General features: G+C 41.7%; 1 protein-coding gene across 1 annotated transcript in view; it reads left to right on the top strand.

Annotated features, from left to right (window-relative positions):
• Positions 1-1,833: 1,833 nt before the first annotated feature.
• Positions 1,834-22,683, top strand: part of LOC138981321 (amiloride-sensitive sodium channel subunit gamma-like) — a 58,989-nt gene continuing 38,139 nt past the window's right edge. Inside the window, exons 1-3 of the mRNA XM_070354204.1 lie at positions 1,834-1,964; positions 10,251-10,782; positions 12,715-12,943. Of these exons, the coding sequence (XP_070210305.1) occupies positions 10,366-10,782; positions 12,715-12,943 (646 nt within the window). The 5' untranslated portion in view covers positions 1,834-1,964; positions 10,251-10,365. The remainder of the gene's footprint in view (positions 1,965-10,250; positions 10,783-12,714; positions 12,944-22,683) is intronic.

Genomic DNA, 22,683 nt, shown 5'->3' with positions numbered 1-22,683 from the left:
CAAATTTACGTTCATCTTATTTTCCATCATTTTCTGATTCCAAAAACATATAAATATGTTATATTTGGATTAAAAACAAGCTCTGAAAATTCAAAATATAAAAATTATGATCAAAATTAAATTTTCGAAATCAATTTAAAAACACTTTCATCTTATTCCTTGTCGGTTCCTGATTCCAAAAACATATAGATATGATATGTTTGGATTGAAAACACGCTCAGAAAGTTAAAACGAAGAGAGGTACAGAAAAGCGTGCTATCCTTCTCAGCGCAACTACTACCCCGCTCTTCTTGTCAATTTCACTGCCTTTGCCATGAGCGGTGGACTGACGATGCTACGAGTATACGGTCTTGCTGCGTTGCATTGCGTTCAGTTTCATTCTGTGAGTTCGACAGCTACTTGACTAAATGTTGTATTTTCGCCTTACGCGACTTGTTATATGTTTTGTTCATAAATCGGCTCTCTCTCTCTCTCTCTCTCTCTCTCTCTCTCTCTCTCTCTCTCTCTCTCTCTCTCTCTCTCTCTCTCTCTCTCTCTCTCTCTCTCTCACACACTCTCTCTCTCTATCTCTCTCTCTCTCCCTTTATATTCGCGGCGATAAAGACCTTTGTTTGTTTGTTTGTATATGTTTGTCTATCTGTCTTTATTCTTTCACCTTTGTTTTCCATTTCCGATTTGTTCTTTGTTTTGTTTTGTCTTAGCGAAAAGTTGTTTAAAGTGCATATGACGAGGATACCAAAGGTATGCACGAGGTTTAGATTTATTTGTTCCTCGCCCCTGCATTAAACATTATGATTTTAGTGATAGAGTTCAACAGTCATTGGTAGAGATAGATTCAGCAGTCAGCTAAGGGCAGAACAAATGTCTAAATTCGTTTAATTTAGGCCTAATTATAAACACGCGGAGGCGCAAATATTTTCTAAGCTAGCTGGTAAAATTAGCAATCAGACAGTTACACAGACATAAAACGGATACAGCTTCAGCTATTGATTCATAACAACACAACCAACTATCGTACAGACCGGTTATTTTTGGTTGGCAAATGTCAAGCAAAATCACACAAACAAAAGGATTTAGCCAAATGTCGGTTAGAGCCACAGAGCAAACAATCACAGAGCTACGTGATTATCCCGCGGTCAGTTCGTGTTTCAACGAACAATAGATCTCATCAAGCCAGAAAACAAGCTACCAGTGCATTGAACCAAGCGATTAAGAAAGGAGCACAATTTAATCTATCCATCATTTGACGTCATTAGTCGTAATGTGATACACAATTTGTGAACATCAAGCTATTTCAAGAAGGAAAAAACAAAAACGCCAGCATGCCTGGGTATACACAGATGAGGACAAACAAGCTAAGACGGACGGACGGACGGACAGACCAATGGACAAACACACACACACACACACACACACACACGCACGCACGCACACACACACACACACACACACACACACACACAAACACACGCGCACACACACACACACACACACACACACACCTTGTTCTCCACTCCTTCGGCGACTACCATCCCACCCACTACCCCCCCCCCACCCCCCCCCCACACACACACCCCAATCCCTGCTCACTCCATGTCCCACCACACTCTCTCAGCTCATCAACAGATACTGGAAGAAACATCACTTAATAACTCAACCATAGAGACCGAACGTGAGCACGAACAACCACCCCAATAAAACTACCCCGTAGGGACAGAACCCGGGAATAGATTTTTAGTTATCCTGGTGCTAAAACCCACAGCAGCATCCTTCCCAGCCTGCGACCCCACCCGACTAACTGACGGCATTATCATTAATTGCTGGTTAAACGGGTAGGAATTCGGGTGGGCAGAGAGGGTGCATTCATTTACAGAGCAACAGTGCGTCGGTGTGGATGTTGGTTTGGGTTGCTCCATTAGTCCAACAGTGTCTAGTACTTTTGTCGTGCAGTTTTTGTTGACCAGGTGAGTCTTTGGTTTGAATGGTCTTCAAGCATGAGAGAGGCAGAGAGAAAAGATAAGATGATATTTTTTTTTTACGAGAGACATGATAAATTGCTTTTTTTTTCTTTTAAATCTTTGGGACGCACCAACACACAATAAAGCAAATTTGAAAAAAAGAGGGGGGGGGGGGTAAAGGATGCTGCTGCTGCCGCTGCAACTGCTACTGCTGCTGCTGCTTCTGATGATGATGATGATGATGATGATGATGATGATGATGATGATGATGATGATGATGATGATGATGATGATGATGATGATGATGATGATGATGATGTATGTATGCATGCGTAGTCATTCAACAAATTTAGAGAGAGAGAGAGAGAGAGAGAGAGAGAGAGAGAGAGAGAGAGAGAGAGAGAGAGAGAGAGAGAGAGAGAGAGAGAGAGAGAGAGAGAGAGAGAGAGAGAGAGAGAGAGAGAGAGAGGGAGAGGGAAGAGATGACGATGACGATTATCAGAAGGATGTGAAAAGAAGAAAAAACAATAATGGAAGGTTTTCTGGGTTGTGCTTGTTTGCTTGCTCGCTAGCTTGTCCGTGTGTTATGCAATGAAGCATTCGTGTGAACGTCGGTAAAGTTACTTGTTTTCAACATCTTCGTACGCATTGCGTTTTTTCCCCTTGAGTACAATATTATTTGTAGATTTTACGAGTACAAACTTTTAGTTCTAACATTTGATCCTTTATGTGTTCTTGCAATGCAACGGTTTTCTTTCGTCGATATCACGTTCATCGTTGATATTGCCGTCATCATCATCAATATTTGTAAGTTTTTATTTGTTTAAGATTTTATTATAATTTATTCACTCGTTTCTAATTTTTCCTCTCAATTTTCCCGTGATCATTTTACTGCTTAAATGTGACCCTCCACCACGAAATGAGTCGCATGTCACCTTTGCATGATTTTCATATTTTTACATTTTCCTAAAGAGTTTTTTATGCTCTATCCAGTGGTGAAAACCGTTTTAGAAAAGAGCGACAACTGTTTGAGTTATAAGCCTGTGACAAAGGCGATCCTCCCACAGTGACTGTTATCACACACTCCCCGGACTTATATTAAGCCTAGCGCAGAACCGCGCGAGGTGACATGCGACTCATTTCGTGGTGGAGGGTCACAAATGTATTCAAGTTTGGTTTTTTTTCAAAGATAATGCCTGCCTTAAAGTTGCTGTGTTTGAAAAGAAGCAATCGCTGATCAGAAAAAAGGAACGGAAAGATAGAAAGAAAGAAAGAAAGAAAGAAAGAAAGACAGAAAAATTAGGAGGAAGGAAACACAAAAAGCCAATGCCTGCCTTAAAATTGCCTGTACCGTTTGTGAAAAAAAGCAATCGCTGAGAAAAAAAACCCGAAAAAACGAAAAGAAAGAACGATGAAAAAAGGACGAGAAAAACTCAGAAAGAATGACAGAAAGAAATTAAGAAAGAAAGAAAGAAAGAAAGAAAGAAAGAAAGAAGGAGGAAAGGAAGGAAGAAAGAAAAAATGAATGAAGGAAGGAAGGAAGACAGGAAGGAAGGAAGGAAGGAAGGAAGGAAGGAAGGAAGGAAGGAAGGAAAGAAGGAAGGAAGGAAGGAAGGAATGAAAGAAGGAAGGAAGGAAGGAAGGGAGGAAGGAAGGAATGAAAGAAGGAAGGAAGGGAGGAAGAACGGAAGGAAGGAAGGAAGGAAGTTTGTTTGTTTGTTTATTTGTTGCTTAACGTCCAGCCGACTACGCAGAGCCATATCAGGACGAGGAAGGGGGGGATGAAGGGGGCCACTTGTCAAGCGATTCCTGTTTACAAATGCACTAACCCATTACTTGTGTCCCAGCAGGCTTTAGTAAAACTAAATTAATACCTACTGGAAGATTACCAGTTTCCAGTATGTTAAAATAGGCTTAACCTATCTACTGCTGGACTTACATCAGAACACTAACAGATTAAACTATACATGAATCGCGAGACAAGCGGCAAGAGAAGAGATTTTTGGAAAAAATACAGGTGAATGAGCAAGAAGGCAGAAAAAAGAAAAGAATTCATGAAGAAAAAGAGAGCATGACAGGAAAGAGGAACCAAAAATCTACCTAACAGCAAACTAGAAAGCTCCTGCGGTTCCAAAAACAGGAGGGGCCTTTAATTTCATAACCGCAGTGCCCCACTGCGGGAAAGGAAGGAAGGAAGGAAGGAAGAACAAAATAAAGAAAGAGAGAAAGACCTTTTCGTTTCCTAACATTGAGGACGAACTTTTATATTTCTTCATTTCGAAATCACATTCGAAAATGTTTTGGTGAAGAACACTTTATCAAAATTTGAGAACAGTTCATTTACCATTTTCTCTGCCTGTTTTTGTTGTCGTTTATTTCATATGCCTCCGCCGTTCTTACTATTCTTTGGTTCAGTCTAATTAGTTTATTTAAGTGTAGTTTAATTTAGTTTTGTTTAGTTTAGTTGACCAAACTTTACTTAACTTTACTTAAATCATACTTACCTGTACTTTACTGTAGTTTGGCTGTGTCAATTGTTCGTTTAGTTTAGTTGGATAGCAAAGAGGTACTGAGCAACAGATGAGGACTGAAGGAAACTTCCAGAATTCAAGATATCAGCAATCAAGCACAACACAGATCAATATGTGTGGCAATTATGGCGCGAAAAGCGTACAATACTGACAAGAATTAAAAAGATTGTGCAGCATATTATTTTCTCTTGCAGTCACGCGTTAGAATATGGGTTCCGATGATTTTTCGCTTTGGCTGACATTGCTTTTCCAACTTGTATTTTACTTTACTTTACTTTACTTAAATTTATTCAACTTTACTTTACTTTACTTTATTTGAATCTACTTTACTTTACTTTACTTTATTTGAATCTACTTTACTTTACTTTCCTTGACTAGTGTTTACTTTCTTTACTTGGTTTGACTTGACTTGACTCTACTTTACTTTACTTTACGTAAATCTACTTTAATTTCTTTATCTTACTTTATCCTTACGTAAGCATAACTTGACTTGACTTGACTTGACTTGACTTGACTTGACTTGACTTTATTTTACATTTTTTATATCTTACTTTATCCTTACGTAAACCCAGCTAACTTTACTTTACTTTACTCTGCTTGACTTGACTTGACTTGACTTGACTTAATTGACATCACTTTAAACTTATTTAAACCTAACTTTGTTTTACCTGAGACGTGTGTATGTTTCTGTATTCTTTTGTTACGTGTAAGTCTTTAGGTTCCCGAATGTCTGAATTAATTTTGGACTTTCCATTTTCAATCGTTAATTAGTTTTGTGTCATTCACATCCTAGATGAGTTCCAGTACTAAGGTGAAGGTATCTTTTTTTTTTAGCTTGGGTGTGTCCGCATTGAGGTGGGTTTTTTATTTTTTATAGTTATAAAACAAGCAAGCACAGAGGCTTTGCAAAAGGCTCTTATTGACATACTCAGTATATTTAATTGTCATTAACGAAAAAACACTGCCTCGTGTATCACTAAATGATTAAACCTGAAACCTCTCCGCAAAACAAGCAATACCACTGCTCGTGACAAAGAAAATGCCAGCCAGAGTCACTAATTAGCATTGAACGTCTGAAAATAAGCCGTGTATTTGCACGTACAGAGCACGTATGCCATCACACCCGAATGGCTACCGTGGGATGTAATGGCAATTAAGGTCGTGCTGTAATTGATTAATTCGAATTAAGACGTGCGTATGCGCTGGACAAACGTTTATGCTGCCCTTGTGATTCTGCTGGAAATAGGTTTGGTTCTCAGACCCTTACTTCATAATGCATAGTAAAGATGACATGTTGATAGCATGTTGAGGGGGGACTGGGAGTGAAAAGGCAAAATAGCGAGACAGAGAGAGAGAGACAGAGACAGAGAGAGAGACAGAGAGAGAGAGAGACAGGGAGAGAGAGAGAGAGAGACAGAGAGAGAGACAGAGAGACAGACAGAGAGAGAGACAGACAGAGAGAGAGAGACAGAGACCGAGAGAGTGAGAGAGAGAGAGAGAGAGAGAGACAGAGAGAGAGAGACAGAGAGAGAGAGACAGAGACAGAGACAGAGACAGAGAGACCAAGAGAGAGAGAGAGACAGAAGTCTGAAGTCTGAAGTCTGAATGTTTTAATGAGTAGGCCTTGGGCCCTTTTCATGGAGATGAGCACATTTCAAGCACCAGCATACAAATGCACATAGTAAACAAAAACAAGAACATCCTACTCATTATATATATATACGACTTGTGTCTGTCTGTGTGTTTGTGTATCTGTGTGTTTGTGTATTTGTGTATTCGCCATGCACGCCCAAAGTTCTCGATGGATCTGCTTCAAATTTGGTGGGCTTATTCAGAGAGACCCCGGACACAACCTCATCGATGAGATATTTCAACACGTGCTCTCAGCGCGCAGCGCTGAACCGATTTTGGTTCCACCTCAGCTATTTTGGTTCCACCTCAGCTACCCGGGCCCCCATACCGACACACCATAGCCGCTACACCACATCACAACGCCAAAGTTCTCGGTGGATCTTTTTCAAATTTGGACACCGTATTCAGCTACACCCCGGACACAATATCATCGATGAGATATTTCAACACGTGCTCTCAGCGCGCAGCGCTGAACAGATTTTTGTTTTTGTGTTCATTTCACCATTATAAGTAACTCTTCCTTATCTTCTCATATTCTCCAGGTTTTCAGCGTTTACCTCCCTTCCTTCGTATGGTGCACTCATAGTGAGTGGAGCGTCTTCGGATATTCCCGGCGTTCTGTTACTCTTACTATTTTTAGAAGGTCAACGCAGTGTACAGAACGTAAATTGGACCCGTAAATTATCCTCACTGTAAAAGTGCAAAGGTCGAATCAATTTATAGCCACGCGAAAAATACACTGTCATCTATCTCTCTATAGATACGGCTTCTCTGTGTTTTTGTGTGTGTGTGTGTGTGTGTGTGTGTGTGTGTCTCTATATGAGCAACACCTGTGCATTCTTCAGTTCTGTTTGTGATGTGGTCTGGCGGCTTTTGTGTAATTTTATGTACTGGCCTTCCTTTGAGAAGCCATAACTTGCTCAGTCCTGTTTGAGTGGAGTTCGCCTCCAAAGGTGATTAACACGGTTACATTCGTCGACAAGGATGGGACTCGATATGGTCAGGAATGGCATTATGGCCACTGAATCATTTTCGTGCTGTTCCCATTCCACGAATCTGGGAGGGACCTAAGCTTGGCGGGTCCATTGTTCGGACCCGGCGAAGCCGGCGTACGGCTCTAAGTACTTCTTCCCGGCGAAGCCGGCTACCCGGCGAAGCGGGTATTCATTCTAGTTATATATAATCCTATTCCAATAATTCCGGTGTGCTTTTCACACACTTGCGCGTACATGGGTGTTTGTGTTTGCGTGTGGTCATATGAATGGTGTGTGTCTGTGAGTGTATGTTTACGAGCGCGTGTATGCTTTGTAAGGGAGTATCGCCCTGTTTCGTTTACGGATTACGGATTACGAATGAAAAGCGCCTTCATGACAAATGTAGAAAAACGTAGCAATAGCGGTTTACTAGTGTTTGAAAACCGCATGGTTAATTTAAACAATGATGAGATTCTTGAGTATTTTCGTGGAATATAATATTCTCTTAACTCAGCATATTTAGGGCATACTAAAACAAAGTGGACTTCATCTTCAACACTGCCACAACAAAATGGACAAGATAAATCAGCGGAGGTTGCATTTAAATTAAAGCGAAATCGATGCACTTTCAGAGGAGATACTCCCAATCTAAATCTAATCAGAAGATTTCTAGCTTTAATATGTTTCAAATCATTTAAATAGTTGGATAATGTTAGGGTTGATTTGGAGGTTCTTTACAGAGAGAAACGTTCACCTCCTTGTACATTTTCAAGCCAGGTTTGCTTATAGGATGAAATAGGTGTTTCTTTAAATGCTGTTAGGAACGCCCTCTCATCGCCAACACCTTGGTTTTCCCATACTTCATCAAAACCGTACATGTACAGAGTGTAACAGACCGAGGAGGCCCATGTTTTCTTATTTTGTTCATGGAGATATTTCAGCCTTTTATACGCCTTGCTCGGAAGGCGATGATGTGGCATCCTCAATATACGTAGCCAGAAACGAATGCATATAACAAAGCTGTTTATAAACAAGGGGTACCTTCCCGTTTCTCCATAGACCATGCAGGGCTGAATATTGGCGGTCGCCCGATCGCCCCCAGCGGGTTCAAACAATGAGGTGTTTCACACAGCCCGCAAACGCAAAAACCGCTCGCATAAACAAAAGGCAGCCGAACCGGAACTGTCGGTCAAGACTTCTGCTCAGACAACCGAAGGCGGTAACGCCCAAACCAAAACAAACAGACTGTAAACAATTCTAGGATCAGGAAATCTGAACATCTGTTTGTTTTCATTAGGAAATAGAAATGAAATATAATGCTTTTGATTATTTATGGTAAATTTGGCTGGTATGCAACTTTTATACTTCTGCTTGATCTAACAGTAATATTAATAACACACACATAAAGAAAAAGAAACAAAACAAGAAAGCAACTTAGAAAAAAATTGTAGTCAGCTTTTTATACTTGGTTTTACACAACAAAAAACATAATTTAAATTAAAAAAAATTGCTGATTTACTCTTTTGTTTAAAGTGTGTGTTTATGTGGTAAGTAAAGTTCCATAGTAAATTACTTTGTAAATTGTGTGGTAGCGGGTACATAAAGGGGGTAACTTTTAGTGAGGTTTAGTGTGTGATTGTGTGACAGGGTGTGAATGTTGTTTTGATTTCGTGTTTCTTTGTGGCGGCTTTTATTTTAAATTCTTTATTAAAACAAGGTTGATTATCATTATATTAAAATATAACATTTTAGTCATCAAGTTTTTGTGTGTGTTTGTGGTAGTTATTAGTAGTGCAAATCCACATGTATGCATAATAAGTATGAATGTACGTCTTTTGTGTATGTGGTTAGCACGCGACGAGCCACTGGGGCGGTTGTAAGAAATCCCGGCCGGTTGGGGGCCGGTTGGGATTTTGGGGGGCCGGTTCAATTTTTGACTTACCCGGTAGCAAAAAAAGTTAAGGTACACCCCTGCCATAGCATTTGGTGTTCTCATACTCGTATTCAATAAACGTTTAAGTGCGAATAAATGAACTCTCTCTATAGGTGTATGGTCTGCTTCAACCCCCCAAACTTCGGCGCCATATGACAGCATCGGTTGAATCTGTGCGTCGAAAAGCTTGAACAAAATAGCTGGAGATCTGTCACCCATGCCAGTTGCCATAAACATTTTAAAATACCAATGACTCCCTTTTTCCCTTATGCCATCACACCCGAATGACTACCGTGGGATGTAATGGCAATTAAGGTCGTGCTGTAATTGATTAATTCGAATTAAGACGTGTGTATGCGCTGGACAAACGTTTATGCTGCCCTTGTGATTCTGCTGGAAATAGGTTTGGTTCTCAGACCCTTACTTCATAATGCATAGTAAAGATGACATGTTGATAGCATGTTGAGGGGGGACTGGGAGTGAAAAGGCAAAATAGCGAGACAGAGAGAGAGACAGAGACCGAGAGAGAGACAGAGACAGAGAGACAGAGACAGAGAGAGAGAGACAGAAAGAGACAGAGAGAGAGAGAGAGAGAGAGAGAGAGAGAGAGAGAGAGAGAGAGAGAGACAGACAGACAGACAGTTCAGACAGACAGTTCCGACAGACAGACAGACAGTCAGTCAGACAGACAGACAGACAGACAGACTGAGGAGTGGCAGAGACAAAGAGAAACTGACAGCAAGGAGAGAAGAAGAAAGAGAGAGAGACAAAGACATTTAAGCAAACGGAGTCAAGAAACCGAGAGAGAGGGAGAAACAGAAAGAAAGAGAGATAACCAGAAAGAAAGACAAGGAGAGGGCCACACACAAGCAGATAAAGAAAGGACTAAACAGAGATGGTCGAAGAGAGGAGAGAGAGAGAGACAGAGAGAGAGAGAGAGACAGAGAAAGATAGAGACAGAGAGAGAGAGAGAGAGAGAGAGAGAGAGAGAGAGAGAGGGAGAGAGAAAGAAAGAGAGACAGAGATGGAGACAGAGAGAGAGACAGACAGCGAGAGACAGAGACGGACATTTATAGACACAGGCAAATACAGAAAGGTAGAGAGGAAGAGAGAGAGAGAGAGAGAGAGAGAGAGAGAGAGAGAGAGAGAGAGAGAGAGAGAGAGAGAGAGTGGGACAAAAAGAATAAATCCATTATTCTCCCATGTTTGACTGTTGGCGCAGATATTCCAATGGACCACAGCAGTAACCAACCATCACCCTGGCGGGCTCAGCAGGAGGAGGAGACAAGTCTCTAGTGGTCAGGAGACGGTCCTATCAGAAACTGTCCGAAGCCTCAATGTCCACTCTAGGCACAGACAGGGACGACCACACGGCGGACCCCCTCTCCCCCTTCCAGCCCTCCAACCCTCGAATCAGCTCCAACAAAAAACACGGAAAACCCTCCTCCAACCGAAAATCCGACCTTGACTTTATCCAAAAGGTCACCAACACTACCGCCACCGGAAACATCTTTTGGGACCAGACGGCCAAGACCTCTGACGTCATGGCCAAGCCCTCGCTGACGTCATCGGAGAAGGCGGTGCACGTTTTCAAGGACCTGCGTCGTCGTCGTAGGATGAAGGAGCAATTCAGCGATTTCTGCAGCGAGACCAGCTTCACGGCGTTGACCAGGATCTACAAGGCGTCGTCATGGCGACGTCAGCTGGGCTGGACCATTCTGTTGCTGGGGATGCTGTGCTGGATGTGTTTACAGGTGAGAATTAAGGGTGGGCTGAAAGGATTAAAGGTACAGCTAGTCCTTCTCGTGTAAACGATTTGGCTCATCATCTCAGATCTGGCGAGGCTTTTACGTGGCATAAGGCCATCCCTCAAATTGCACATACTCCAAACATGAACAGCCTGAATGCTTGCTGTGCCAAGTAGGACTCATTGTATGGGTTGAATTCTGACACTTATTCAGACCACTAGCCAATCAGCGAAATTCATTTATCAAAACATTTGTACTCTGCACAGGTAACAGTCAAGATTTTTATTTGAGGTATGTGTTCAATACGGTTTTATCCCAGATTACAGTGTGGGTAGATCTGAGATAGGGAGTAGTTTGGTGATTGTGCTAATGAGAGGGGGAATTGGTGAAGGTATAGACTACTCTGCCTAATAGTGAGCAGGAGGACAAATTTGGATATTGAGGCTAGTTGGTGAGTACAGAAGATTCATGTAAGACAACTAATAAATGTCGTCCAACTGACAATCTCAAAAAGATGTAATGGAAAAATAGGAGGAACGAAGCGGCTTTCTGTAATTCACAGCACCGTGAGCATATCAATTTAGTACATGCGCGTGTCCCACAAAAAAAGCTATACTCTATACCGCCTGGTTAAGATGGTTCCTAACCTACGGATTAAAAGAAAAGTGCTGACAGTATTAGCTGTAGGCCTACTTTGAATGTTACCAGACACTTCAAACACCGTATTGCGTGTCAAAATCGCTGGCAACTGAGTAGGTGTGGATCCAGTAGTTGCTGTTCCTTTCATCGCTTGATGCCGCACGAAGTCTTTACCACGCATTTTCCGTGACCGTCCTAGGGGCCGCTCAAATTCACCCACGACGGCTCGATTGAACTATTGTTTGCAACGCAGACATGATAAGGGTGAGAAAAAAAAACCTGACATCGGTTGTCACTATTCCGTTGTCAACTTCTGGGCTGATGTGTACGGAAAAGTTACCAACCGAGTGGGAGCTATACGCGGGGCCGGATTGGTTGAAATTTACCTCGCGGTTTGTTCTCAATATGAGGCTTATATCGCGCGTATTCCGTGGGTACAGTTCTAAGAGCATTTATTTATTATTTTTTTTATTTTATGCAATTTATATCGCGCACATATTCAAAGCGCAGGGATTTATTTATGCCGTGTGAGATGGATTTTTTTTACACAATACATCACGCATTCACATCGGCCAGCAGATCGCAGCCATTTCGACGCATATCCTACTTTTCACGGCCTATTATTCCAAGTCGCACGGGTATTTTGGTGGACATTTTTATCTATGCCTACACAATTTTGCCAGGAAAGACCCTTTTGTCAATCGTGGGATCTTTAACGTGTACACCCCAATGTAGTGTACACGAAGGGACCTCGGTTTTTTTCGTCTCATCCGAAAGACTAGCACTTGAACCCACCAGCTAGGTTAGGAAAGGGGGGAGAAAATTGCTAATGCCCTGACCCAGGGTCGAACTCGCAACCTCTCGCTTCCGAGCGCAAGTGCGTTACCACTCGGCCACCCAGTCACCCAGTCACCCGAGTGGTACGCACCCGTTTGGGTTTCACCCACTTTCGCTCCGTGCACCTCAGCCCTGGTTGTCGGGCGGGGATGTAGCTCAGTCAGGGCGGGGATGTAGCTCAGTCAGGGCGGGGATGTAGCTCAGTCAGGGCGGGGATGTAGCTCAGTCAGGGCGGGGATGTAGCTCAGTCGGTAGCGCGCTGGATTTGTATCCAGTTGGCCGCTGTCAGCGTGAGTTCGTCCCCACGTTCGGCGAGAGATTTATTTCTCAGTCAACTTTGTGTGCAGACTCAGCCCACGAACGCAGAAGAAGAAGAAGAAGCCCTGGTTGTCGCCTTTCAGTAATAATCGATTTATGAGTATACAATTGAAAACTTTCATCATCTGCATGTTTCCGATGCAGTGCTTCTGGCTTCTGGAGAAGTACTTCAACTACCCGACGGAGGTGAAAATGGACATCCTGGCGGCCAAAGAGTTGGAGTTCCCCAGTGTGTCAGTGTGCAACCTCAACCCCATTAAGATGTCTGCGCTGGAGAATAGTGCGGACTTCAGATGCCTGTCGTATTTCACCGACAAAATCAGCAACGATGACGTTCTCTACGACTTCTACTACACCAACTTGGAGACGCTGTGTGAGTATACATCTTTATCTGCACACACACACACACACACACACACACACACACACACACACACACACACACACACACACACACACACACACACACACACAACCATTTCAGCACACGTCATACTAACGGCAGCAGCATTACCCCATGTATTATTATTATTATATGAAGTCTTATATCGCGCGCGTATCTCCAGACTCGGACTCAAGGCGCAGGGATCTATTTATGCCTTGTGAGATGGAATTTTTTACACAACACTGAACACATCTTGCATTCACATCTACCAGCAGATCGCAGCCATTTCGGCGCATATCCTACTTATTACGGCCTATTATTCCAATTCGCACGGGTATTTTGGTGGAATTTTTTTTTTATCTATGACTATACAATTTTGCCAGGAAAGACCCTTTTGTCAATCGTGGGATCTTTAACGTGCACACCCCAATGTAGTGTACAACGAAGGGACCTCGGTTTTTCGTCTCATCCGAAAGACTAGCACTTGAACCCACCACCTAGGTTAGGAAAGGGGGGAGAAAATTGCTAACGCCCTGACCCAGGGTCGAACTCGCAACCTCTCGCTTCCGAGCGCAAGTGCGTTACCACTCGGCCACCCAGTCCACGTCAGTTTCACACGAAGGTCACACATATTTCACGTGCTCTTACATGCACACAGTTCATGACCAGTGTTCCACACACACAAAAGATAGAGTACATTAAACGCTTGGGCAGCTTGTGACCTTGACATCATCATCCATAACATGTTTGTTTTTTCCAAACAGGTCCTGGGAAGGGATCTCACCTTCTGATTACAAAACATGTAATAACATTATTTTCGGTGACGTTGCTTTCAAAAACAATGTTCACGGGGATTAACACGATGCGCGAGGCAAACATTTAATATGCAGGGGCGGATCAGTTCATTTTATGGGGGGGTTTCCAAAAGTATATTGTGAAGATATGGGTGTGAAGGCGCAAAGCGCCGAGCCGACGGCGCGAAGCGGCTAGCTTGCTAGGGGGGTCCGGGGGCATGCCCCCCCGGAAAATTTTGAAAAAAAGGATGCAAAATGGTGCAATCTGGTGCATTCTGAGGATGATCATTACCAGTTTCAGGCAGCAGATTTTGTCACTGATTAATACCAAAAAAAACCATTAAAAAATATTTTTATTTTTGGCTGGGGGGGGGGGGGTTCCGGAAACCCCAGAACCCCCCCCCTCCCCCCCCTCGTCCGCCCCTGATATGGTGTACAAGCAAATCAAAACTTGTTTTAACGAAAATGCGTCCTTTCAATTTGATTAACCAACATATTGAAAGTCCTTGGATAATGCTACTCTTACACTGTGCCGAGTTACCCTTGCAAATAGAATTCGCCAATAATTCGTAATGATCGGGACATGGTTGCAAGACATTCGTTATTGTCATCATTTTCACGAGTTTTCATTCATAACCAGCTGGGGAATAAACCTTAAGTTCCCCATGCAACAAATTGAGGAGGTGAATGGGTTTGAGCTTTCAGGTGAAACGTGGATTGTCAAAGTAAAAACCAATGAGGCTGATTGTTTGATGTGTGGAACCATCGCGGCTTTGGATTCGTGTTTCTGAGCATTCACTCTCAAAGACCCAATCAAGGTTGATGATTACCGCTGCGACTCATGGTCAATTTGCAACTTATCTCTGTAATCGCAAAATCCACAACGAAAAGTCATAAAACACTTGAAAGAAAAGGAATATGCTCAAAACTTACTGAATAAGATGGAAGCTCTGTGCATTTTCAGTCTGGAACAAAATCTACGAACAAGTTACGTTTGACGTCACAGACAAGTATGACGTGTTATCTCGAGCTTCTGACGCGTTGGGGCCCTGGAAATGGCATTCTAAAAATGACGTTCAGAATAGGGCTTCGAATTTTTAATTTTTTTCCTGTCCATTCGTCTCTTTTTTTGCCGAATACAACATGTTCATATTCGCAAGGATATTCGGCACAGTGTGAGACAGGCATACTAGTTTTGTTAAACGTTTGTTTCGTTTTCCGATATGGACTCCAATATCCTTCAGAAAAAGAACAAAACGTTCTCCTTTAAAACGAGCAAAAATAATTTGAAAGATCCCGGCTGATAGCAATTTGGGCACTTCATCTTTTTCTTTTCAAGCAGTAAGGTCGGAAAAAAACGAAGAAAATAAAGAGAGAAAGAAACGGACTCCTTTTCTGTTATTTATAAAGGTTGTATTCGGTTTATAGAATATAGTTTTTACATTTAGTCAAGTTTTGACTAAATGTTTTAACGTAGAGGGGGGAATCGAGACGAGGGTCGTGGTGTATGTGTGTGTGTGTGTGTATGTGTGTCTGTCTGTGTGTGTGTGTGTAGAGCGATTCAGACCAAACTACTGGACCGATCTTTATGAAATTTGACGTGAGGGTTCCTGGGAATGATATCCTCGGACGTTTTTTTCTTTTTTTCGATAAATATCTTTGATGACGTCATATCCGGCTTTTTGTAAAAGTTGAGGCGGCACTGTCACACCCTCATTTTTCAATCAAATTGATTGACATTTTGGCCCAGCAATCTTCGACAAAGGCCGGACTTCGGTATTGCATTTCAGCTTGGTGGCTTAAAAATTAATTAATGACTTTGGTCATTAAAAATCTAAAAATTGTAATAAAAAATAATTGTTTTTAAAACGATCCAAATTTACGTTTATCTTATTCTTCATCATTTTCTGATTCCAAAAACATATAAATATGTTATATTTGGATTAAAAACAAGCTCTGAAAATTAAAAATACAAAAATTATTATTAAAATAAAATTTCCGAAATCGATTTAAAAACAATTTCATCTTATTCCTTGTGGGTTCCTGATTCCAAAAACATATAGATGTGATATGTTTGGATTAAAAACACGCTCAGAAAGTTAACAAGTCGCGTAAGGCGAAAATACAACATTTAGTCAAGTAGCTGTCGAACTCACAGAATGAAACTGAACGCAATGCAACGCAGCAAGACCGTATACTCGTAGCATCGTCAGTCCACCGCTCATGGCAAAGGCAGTGAAATTGACAAGAAGAGCGGGGTAGTAGTTGCGCTGAGAAGGATAGCACGCTTTTCTGTACCTCTCTTCGTTTTAACTTTCTGAGCGTGTTTTCAATCCAAACATATCATATCTATATGTTTTTGGAATCAGGAACCGACAAGGAATAAGATGAAAGTGTTTTTAAATTGATTTAGAAAATTTAATTTTGATAATAATTTTTATATTTTTAATTTTCAGAGCTTGTTTTTAATCCAAATATAACATATTTATTAATGTTTTTGGAATCAGAAAATGATGGAGAATAAGATGAACGTAAATTTGGATCGTTTTATAAAAATGTTATTTTTTTTTAAATTTTCAGATTTTTAATGACCAAAGTCATTAATTAATTTTTAAGCCACCAAGCTGAAATGCAATACCGAAGTCCGGGCTTCATCGAAGATTACTTGACCAAAATTTCAACCAATTTGGTTGAAAAATGAGAGCGTGACAGTGCCGCCTCAACTTTCACGAAAAGCCGGATATGACGTCATCAAAGACATTTATCAAAAAAATGAAAAAAACGTTCGGGGATTTCATACCCAGGAACTCTCATGTCAAATTTCATAAAGATCGGTCCAGTAGTTTAGTCTGAATCGCTCTACACACACACACAGACAGACAGACAGACAGACAGACAGACAGACACACACACATACACCACGACCCTCGTCTCGATTCCCCCCTCTATGTTAAAACATTTAGTCAAAACTTGACTAAATGTAAAAAGAATAGAGATAAAGAAAAGCGTGCTATCCTTCTCAGCGCAACTACTACCCCGCTCTTCTTGTCAATTTCACTGCCATTGCATCGAGCGGTGGACTGACGATGCAACGAGTCTAAAAATGCCGTGAGTTCAGTTTCACTTCTGCTGCATGTCTAGGAACTGAGAAAGAATTTCGAGAACAAAATGTTGTCTCGGTGCCTTTGTCATATATCCGCGGCAGAAACGTACTCGTGAGGTCACAGCAAGACTCTGCACGTAACGGTATCGTAGGCCCTTAATTAATGGTATCATGAATCATGGATGAACGAATGTTACAACTGCAACCTTTACAAGTTCGTCTAGGGGGTCGATCCTTAACGTCCTCACAGGAAATTTTCCTTTTAGGAACATGAGTTGATGATACGCTAAAAATTTTACAAGTTCACCTGTATTAGTGCTTTTAAATGGATCTAGTTCTTCGGTACATGTCTTGTTGTTGTTGTTGAACATACAATTGTTGTCTGGTATTATAATTATAAGTCATTTATTTATTTAATGGACCAGAAAAGAGACTCCACCATTGGAAAGTTCTGTGTCGGACAAGGTACGTAGTGCTTACATTAAACTGTGCAGTTTTGGTGTGTATGAACCTGTCCAGATATGAGATGTTGAGTCAACTTATTTACACGAGAAGGACTGTGCCTTTTTAGCATCGGAACTTCTCATGATCCTAATGAGAAGCGAAAAAATGAATTAACCAAGACGTCAATTCTTGGACCTCTCTTTCAAAGTGAATAATCTGACGTCAAAAAATAAGCAAACTTCAAAAAACGTCACGTAAAGTTCTGTCACTTCTGTGTCCCAGGGACCTGAGAAAGAATGTTGAGAAAAAAAATGTTCGCGGTGACTTCGTCACATCAGCATCAGCAAATGACTCGTTACGTCCCCGCATGGCTATACGTGTATCGGTATCGTATGCCATTAATGGTACGATGAATCGGGGGGGGGGGGGGGGGGGGGGAATTTGGTTTTTTTTATTTCTTTTTTTTTAGACTTGTGGGATTTAGAAACGCAATATTTTTTTCGTGACACACACATTGAAGTCATTGCTAATAGTCCTGTGCCCATGTCCTCCCCAATGCTTTTGAGAGGTTGCAACGGAATCGGACAACGACCTGAACAATTGTATTGCTCTATTCTCTCTGCTGTTATCATGTATCAAGCGTGTCCTGATTTTCTCTCACAATCACATGTGTTTTTTCATGTTAAAGTATTAAGGTGTTTTGTCGGTAGAGGACGCCTACTCTATCATTTTGTCAGTGTTAGACAATCAACAGAAATGCCGCAAAGTATATATTAACACCTAAGCTCGGACTCCATGTGAAACTTATCACAAAGCGCAGCATCCAGATTTATAAAACTAATCAATCACTACCATGCAGAATTGTGTAACAGTGGTATTATTAATTGATCCTAGTCACTTGCTGTGTGATTTTCAATTACAATCCTGTCGGGGATCGGGGAATCCTTTGTGTGTTTGTTTTCTTGTTTGCTTTCTTGTTTGTTTGTTTGTTTGTTTGTTTTATAGAACAAGCGTAACCACCTCAACAGATAACATGTTACCTGATTGCCAGTCCTATACATTCGAGTGGCATGTGAAGGCACTAGCACGTAATATTGTTCACGTTTTAAAGAATTGGATGCGTTTATTGAAACATGACTCAGCTGTAACTCAGCGTAAACACCGCAGCAGATAAAATGATGGCCAGTCGTTTTCATATTATTTTACAACTGTGTGTCATTTGATGGCACTAGCACTTGTATAGTTCTTGTCGTCTCCTTTCTTCGAAAAAATATCGGCACCTCTTCCAAATTGAGGGCAAAGGTTTTGGCGATTTGAAATTATTTTCAGATTTCTGCTGACTCCCGCCACCAGACGACATCCCTGACAACTGCTTCAACGCCCAAGGCTGTAACTGCTACTGCGGTACACGAGAACAACATAATCTGGTCAAGCCAGAAAATACCCACCACTCCCATTGTCATAAAACCACAATCACAACGCATATTCAAGGCTATATCGAGCGTGCGCCTCCGCATCCGGACTCTTTAGCTCAATCAATGATCGTGATGCTGTGTATAGTCTCCAACACGGAGGCAATTTTATTCCGATCCGTTGCAGGGTTGCGATACCACACTGTTTTGACTGCTTCATTTCTTTTTAAATCTTTGCAAAATCCAGACCGTTTTAAAAGGAGAAATTTCACATATCTGCGCGGGACACATCAATGAACATAACAGTTAAGCTCTGCAGTCCTTTTATTGACAAGGAGGCGCGTAGAATGAGATGAAAAATCGGTTCGTATGATCGTTTACGTGTATATGTCTCGCTGAAAACCCCACATGTACCTGATACATACCTTATGCATCCACACAACTATAAATAAAGGATGTAGGTAGTTTCAAAGAGACACAGTTTGCTTTGAATGGAGGACACTAACCGTGATAATTATGATGTTGGCTGGAACGCTTTGCTTCCGCGATCGGGGGTGCGCTCTCGGTATAGCCGAATATACGGAATTGTTACACACAGTCAAGCCAGGCTAAGGTCATCACAACAGAAAGCACTTTGGTTAATAAATTTGAAGCCGTTACCATCACAACCATCATAGCGTGCACTGTGCGATCTTACCGGACACGTGTTTCAAGATGCTGCAAAATGTATTGTTTTGTTTCTGTCTCTTTCTTTCTCTCTCTGTTTATGGGATCTGCTTTATCTCCAGGGAAATCTCTCTGGGACATTCGGGCTGCTATCTTTTCAGCGCCATACATTCTCGTGTGCGCGTGCGTGCGAACGTCCGTGCGTGCGCGTGTGTGTGTGTGTGTAGTTGACTTTGCTTGTTGAGGTAAAGATGTTTTTAGCGTGAAATTTGTACTTACAGAACACGATGTTCACGCTACAGTTGTGTTTATAGTGTTCATATTTTGAGAACAAAATGCTGTTGGAGATCCGAGGGGTGACGCCACGCACTGAATAAGCGGCCACATATGAAATTGTTCTGTTTTTCCTCGATTACGTCACTTTTGATGCCTAATTCGTTCGGGACTGAGGTGTCATCCCAACCTGCCGCTTCCCAGCCTGCCGTATCCCATCCTGCCGCACCCAACCTGCCGCATCCCAGCCTGCCGCACCCCAACCTGCCGCATCCCAGCCTGCCGCACCCCACCCTGCCGCATCCCACCCTGCCGCACCCCAACCTGCCGCATCCCACCCTGCCGCACCCCAACCTGCCGTATCCCACCCTGCCGCACCTAACCTGCCGCATCCCACCCTGCCGCGATGTCGATTTTAGTGTGTATATATATATATATATATATATATATATATATGTGTGTGTGTGTGTGTGTGTGTGTGTGTGTGTGTGTGTGTGTGTGTGTGTGTGTGTGTGTGTGTGTGTGTATGCATCGGGCGACGTCAGCTCATACCACCAATTCCAAAGACGATTGATGCAATAGATTTGACCGGTGACCTTGGAACCACTTTATCTGGACAGCCTTTCGTCTTCTACCAGGATGAAAGTACGATAGTTTTGACTACTGGTGAGAACGTCAAGCTCATGTCTGAAATGGATGTTCTGTTCATGGACGCAACCTTTAAAAGTGCCCCATCACTGTTTACGCAGTTGTTCACCATCCATGGCCTCTTCAGAGATCATTTTCTGACGTTGGCGTACTGCCTCCTGAAAGACAAAAGGAGACAATCGTAGCACACCGTCTTTGGTTTAAACTGTTTTATTTAACGTTTGTGCATTATTTACAAAAAACGCATATTGAGTAAACAACAACAAGCATAATGCTTATAGTGGTGTTCACTATTTCTAGAAAATTACATATAATATAAATGGCGGCTATTGTACAGTTTAAATGAAAAGCTTGCAAACATGAAAAGAAAATTGAATGAAAATTGTACATCAAAACAAAAATCCGTTTGGGAATACATATATAATATTTATGGTGTTTGCGAGTAAGAGATAGGGAGGAGAGAGGGAGGGAGGGAGGGGGGGAGAGAGGGGGAGAGTGAGAGAGAGAGAGAGAGAAAGAGGGAGAGAGAGAGAGAGAGAGAAAGAGAGAGAGAGAGAAAGAGAGAGAGAGAGAGAGAGAGAGAGAGAGAGAGAGAGAGAGAGAGAGAGAGAGAGAGAGAGAGAGAGAGAGAGAGAGAGAGAGAGACGAGTAGACGTGTCGATTTTGCTTTCACTTTACATGTTTATCTGTTCGAAACGGCCGGACTGTCCAATAAATTCCTGCACTGTTAAAAAGATTTTTTTGTTAATTTTTGTTTGCAAGGAGGGGTTTCCATGAAGTAGAATATCTGTGTGTATGAGGTTGTTGGTTAGTTTGTTGATTGTGTTGTTTCTTGCAGCTAAGTGTAAACGGCATTCTAGTAAGAAGTGTGTTGCAGTTTCTGTTCCATCACCACAGTCGCATACGCTGTTTTCCGCAAGGTGTCGCTCAACTAAGTCTTTCTTTAGATCACTAATATTAAGTCTCATTTTTGTGTGGATTATTTGTGTTTGTCGACTGCCACTGTAGAAGTAAACGGGAATTTGTGTGTCGTCTTTTGTTAAGTAATGTTTAAATTCCCCGAGGGAGTCAGTTAACTGTATTTGTTGTCGAAGGAAAAAAGGATGTTTTGTACGTTTCTGTTCGATGTGGGGGTATACTTCGTTCTAAGGGGCGGCGTCTGTGGTAAGGGTTGTTGGCTGCTACGAGAGGTGGGAGTGCTGCTTGTAGGTATGGGGGGGTCTTGTCGTGAATAATTTTATGGAACATTGTTAGTTTATGACGGTTACGCCTTTCAGATAATGATTGGAGTCCAGATTCTCCGTAAAGCTTAAAGTGACTGGTTCCGCGGACAGCTCCGATGATTGTTCGTATTGCATCTAGGTTTAACTTTTCGAGTTCATCTGTTAGGGTTTTGCTACAATTGTCCCATATTATGTCGCAATAATCAAAGTGTGGTAGAATGAAGGATTTAAACATAATTTCCAATGATTTTCGACTCAGTCTATATTTGTATGTACGCAAGCAAGCTACGAGAGTTCTGCACTTTGCAACAAGAGATTTTATATGTTCATCCCATTTACAGTTGTTTTGTATTATTATTCCTAAGTGTTTGTGATTTTGGGAACTTTCAAGGATGGTATTGCCAAAGTTTAGATCTGCGATATCAGGGGTTCTTTGTGTACAAAAGTTCACCAATTCAGTTTTTGCATGGTTAAATGCTACCTTCCATGTTTCTGCCCAATTTACAATTTTTTCAAGATCTGAGTTTAAAATTTCGGCACGGATGTTGTGATTGGCTAAAGACAAGTACATGCTAGTGTCGTCAGCAAAAAGCTTAATCGTAGATTCTATGTCACGTACAATGTCGTTTACATAAATTAGGAAAAGCAAAGGTCCAAGCACTGATCCTTGAGGAACTCCCGCTACTACTGGAAGATAAGTTGATTTACTGCCTTTTAATACAACTGCTTGCTTTCGATCTGTTAGGTAGTCTGTAAACCAGTTTAATAATGGCCCATTAATTCCAACGGCTTCGAGTTTATGCAATAAGCCCCGGTGCCAAACTCTATCGAATGCTTTGGATATATCAAAGAAGATTGCTTGGGTAGTTATTCTATTATCGAGTGATTTGCATATGTCATTGTATATTGTAAGAAGCTGGTAAACAGTTGAGTCTCCAGGGATGAAACCGGACTGCGACTCTGTAATGATATTGTTTTGTGTTAAGTAGTCAAAGACATGAATTTGTATGCATTTCTCTAGTGTTTTGCCAACACAGCTTAGGAGGGAGATTGGACGATAATTACTACATGTATCTTTGTTTCCCTTTTTATGAACTGGTGAAACGTGGGCTATTTTCCAAACTGACGGAAAAAGTCCTTCACGTAAAGACCGATTAAACAGTGC

Source organism: Littorina saxatilis, linkage group LG1 (genome assembly GCF_037325665.1).
Source record: "Littorina saxatilis isolate snail1 linkage group LG1, US_GU_Lsax_2.0, whole genome shotgun sequence".
Classification (NCBI taxonomy): domain Eukaryota; kingdom Metazoa; phylum Mollusca; class Gastropoda; order Littorinimorpha; family Littorinidae; genus Littorina; species Littorina saxatilis.
This window is presented reverse-complemented; position numbering and strand designations above follow the sequence as displayed.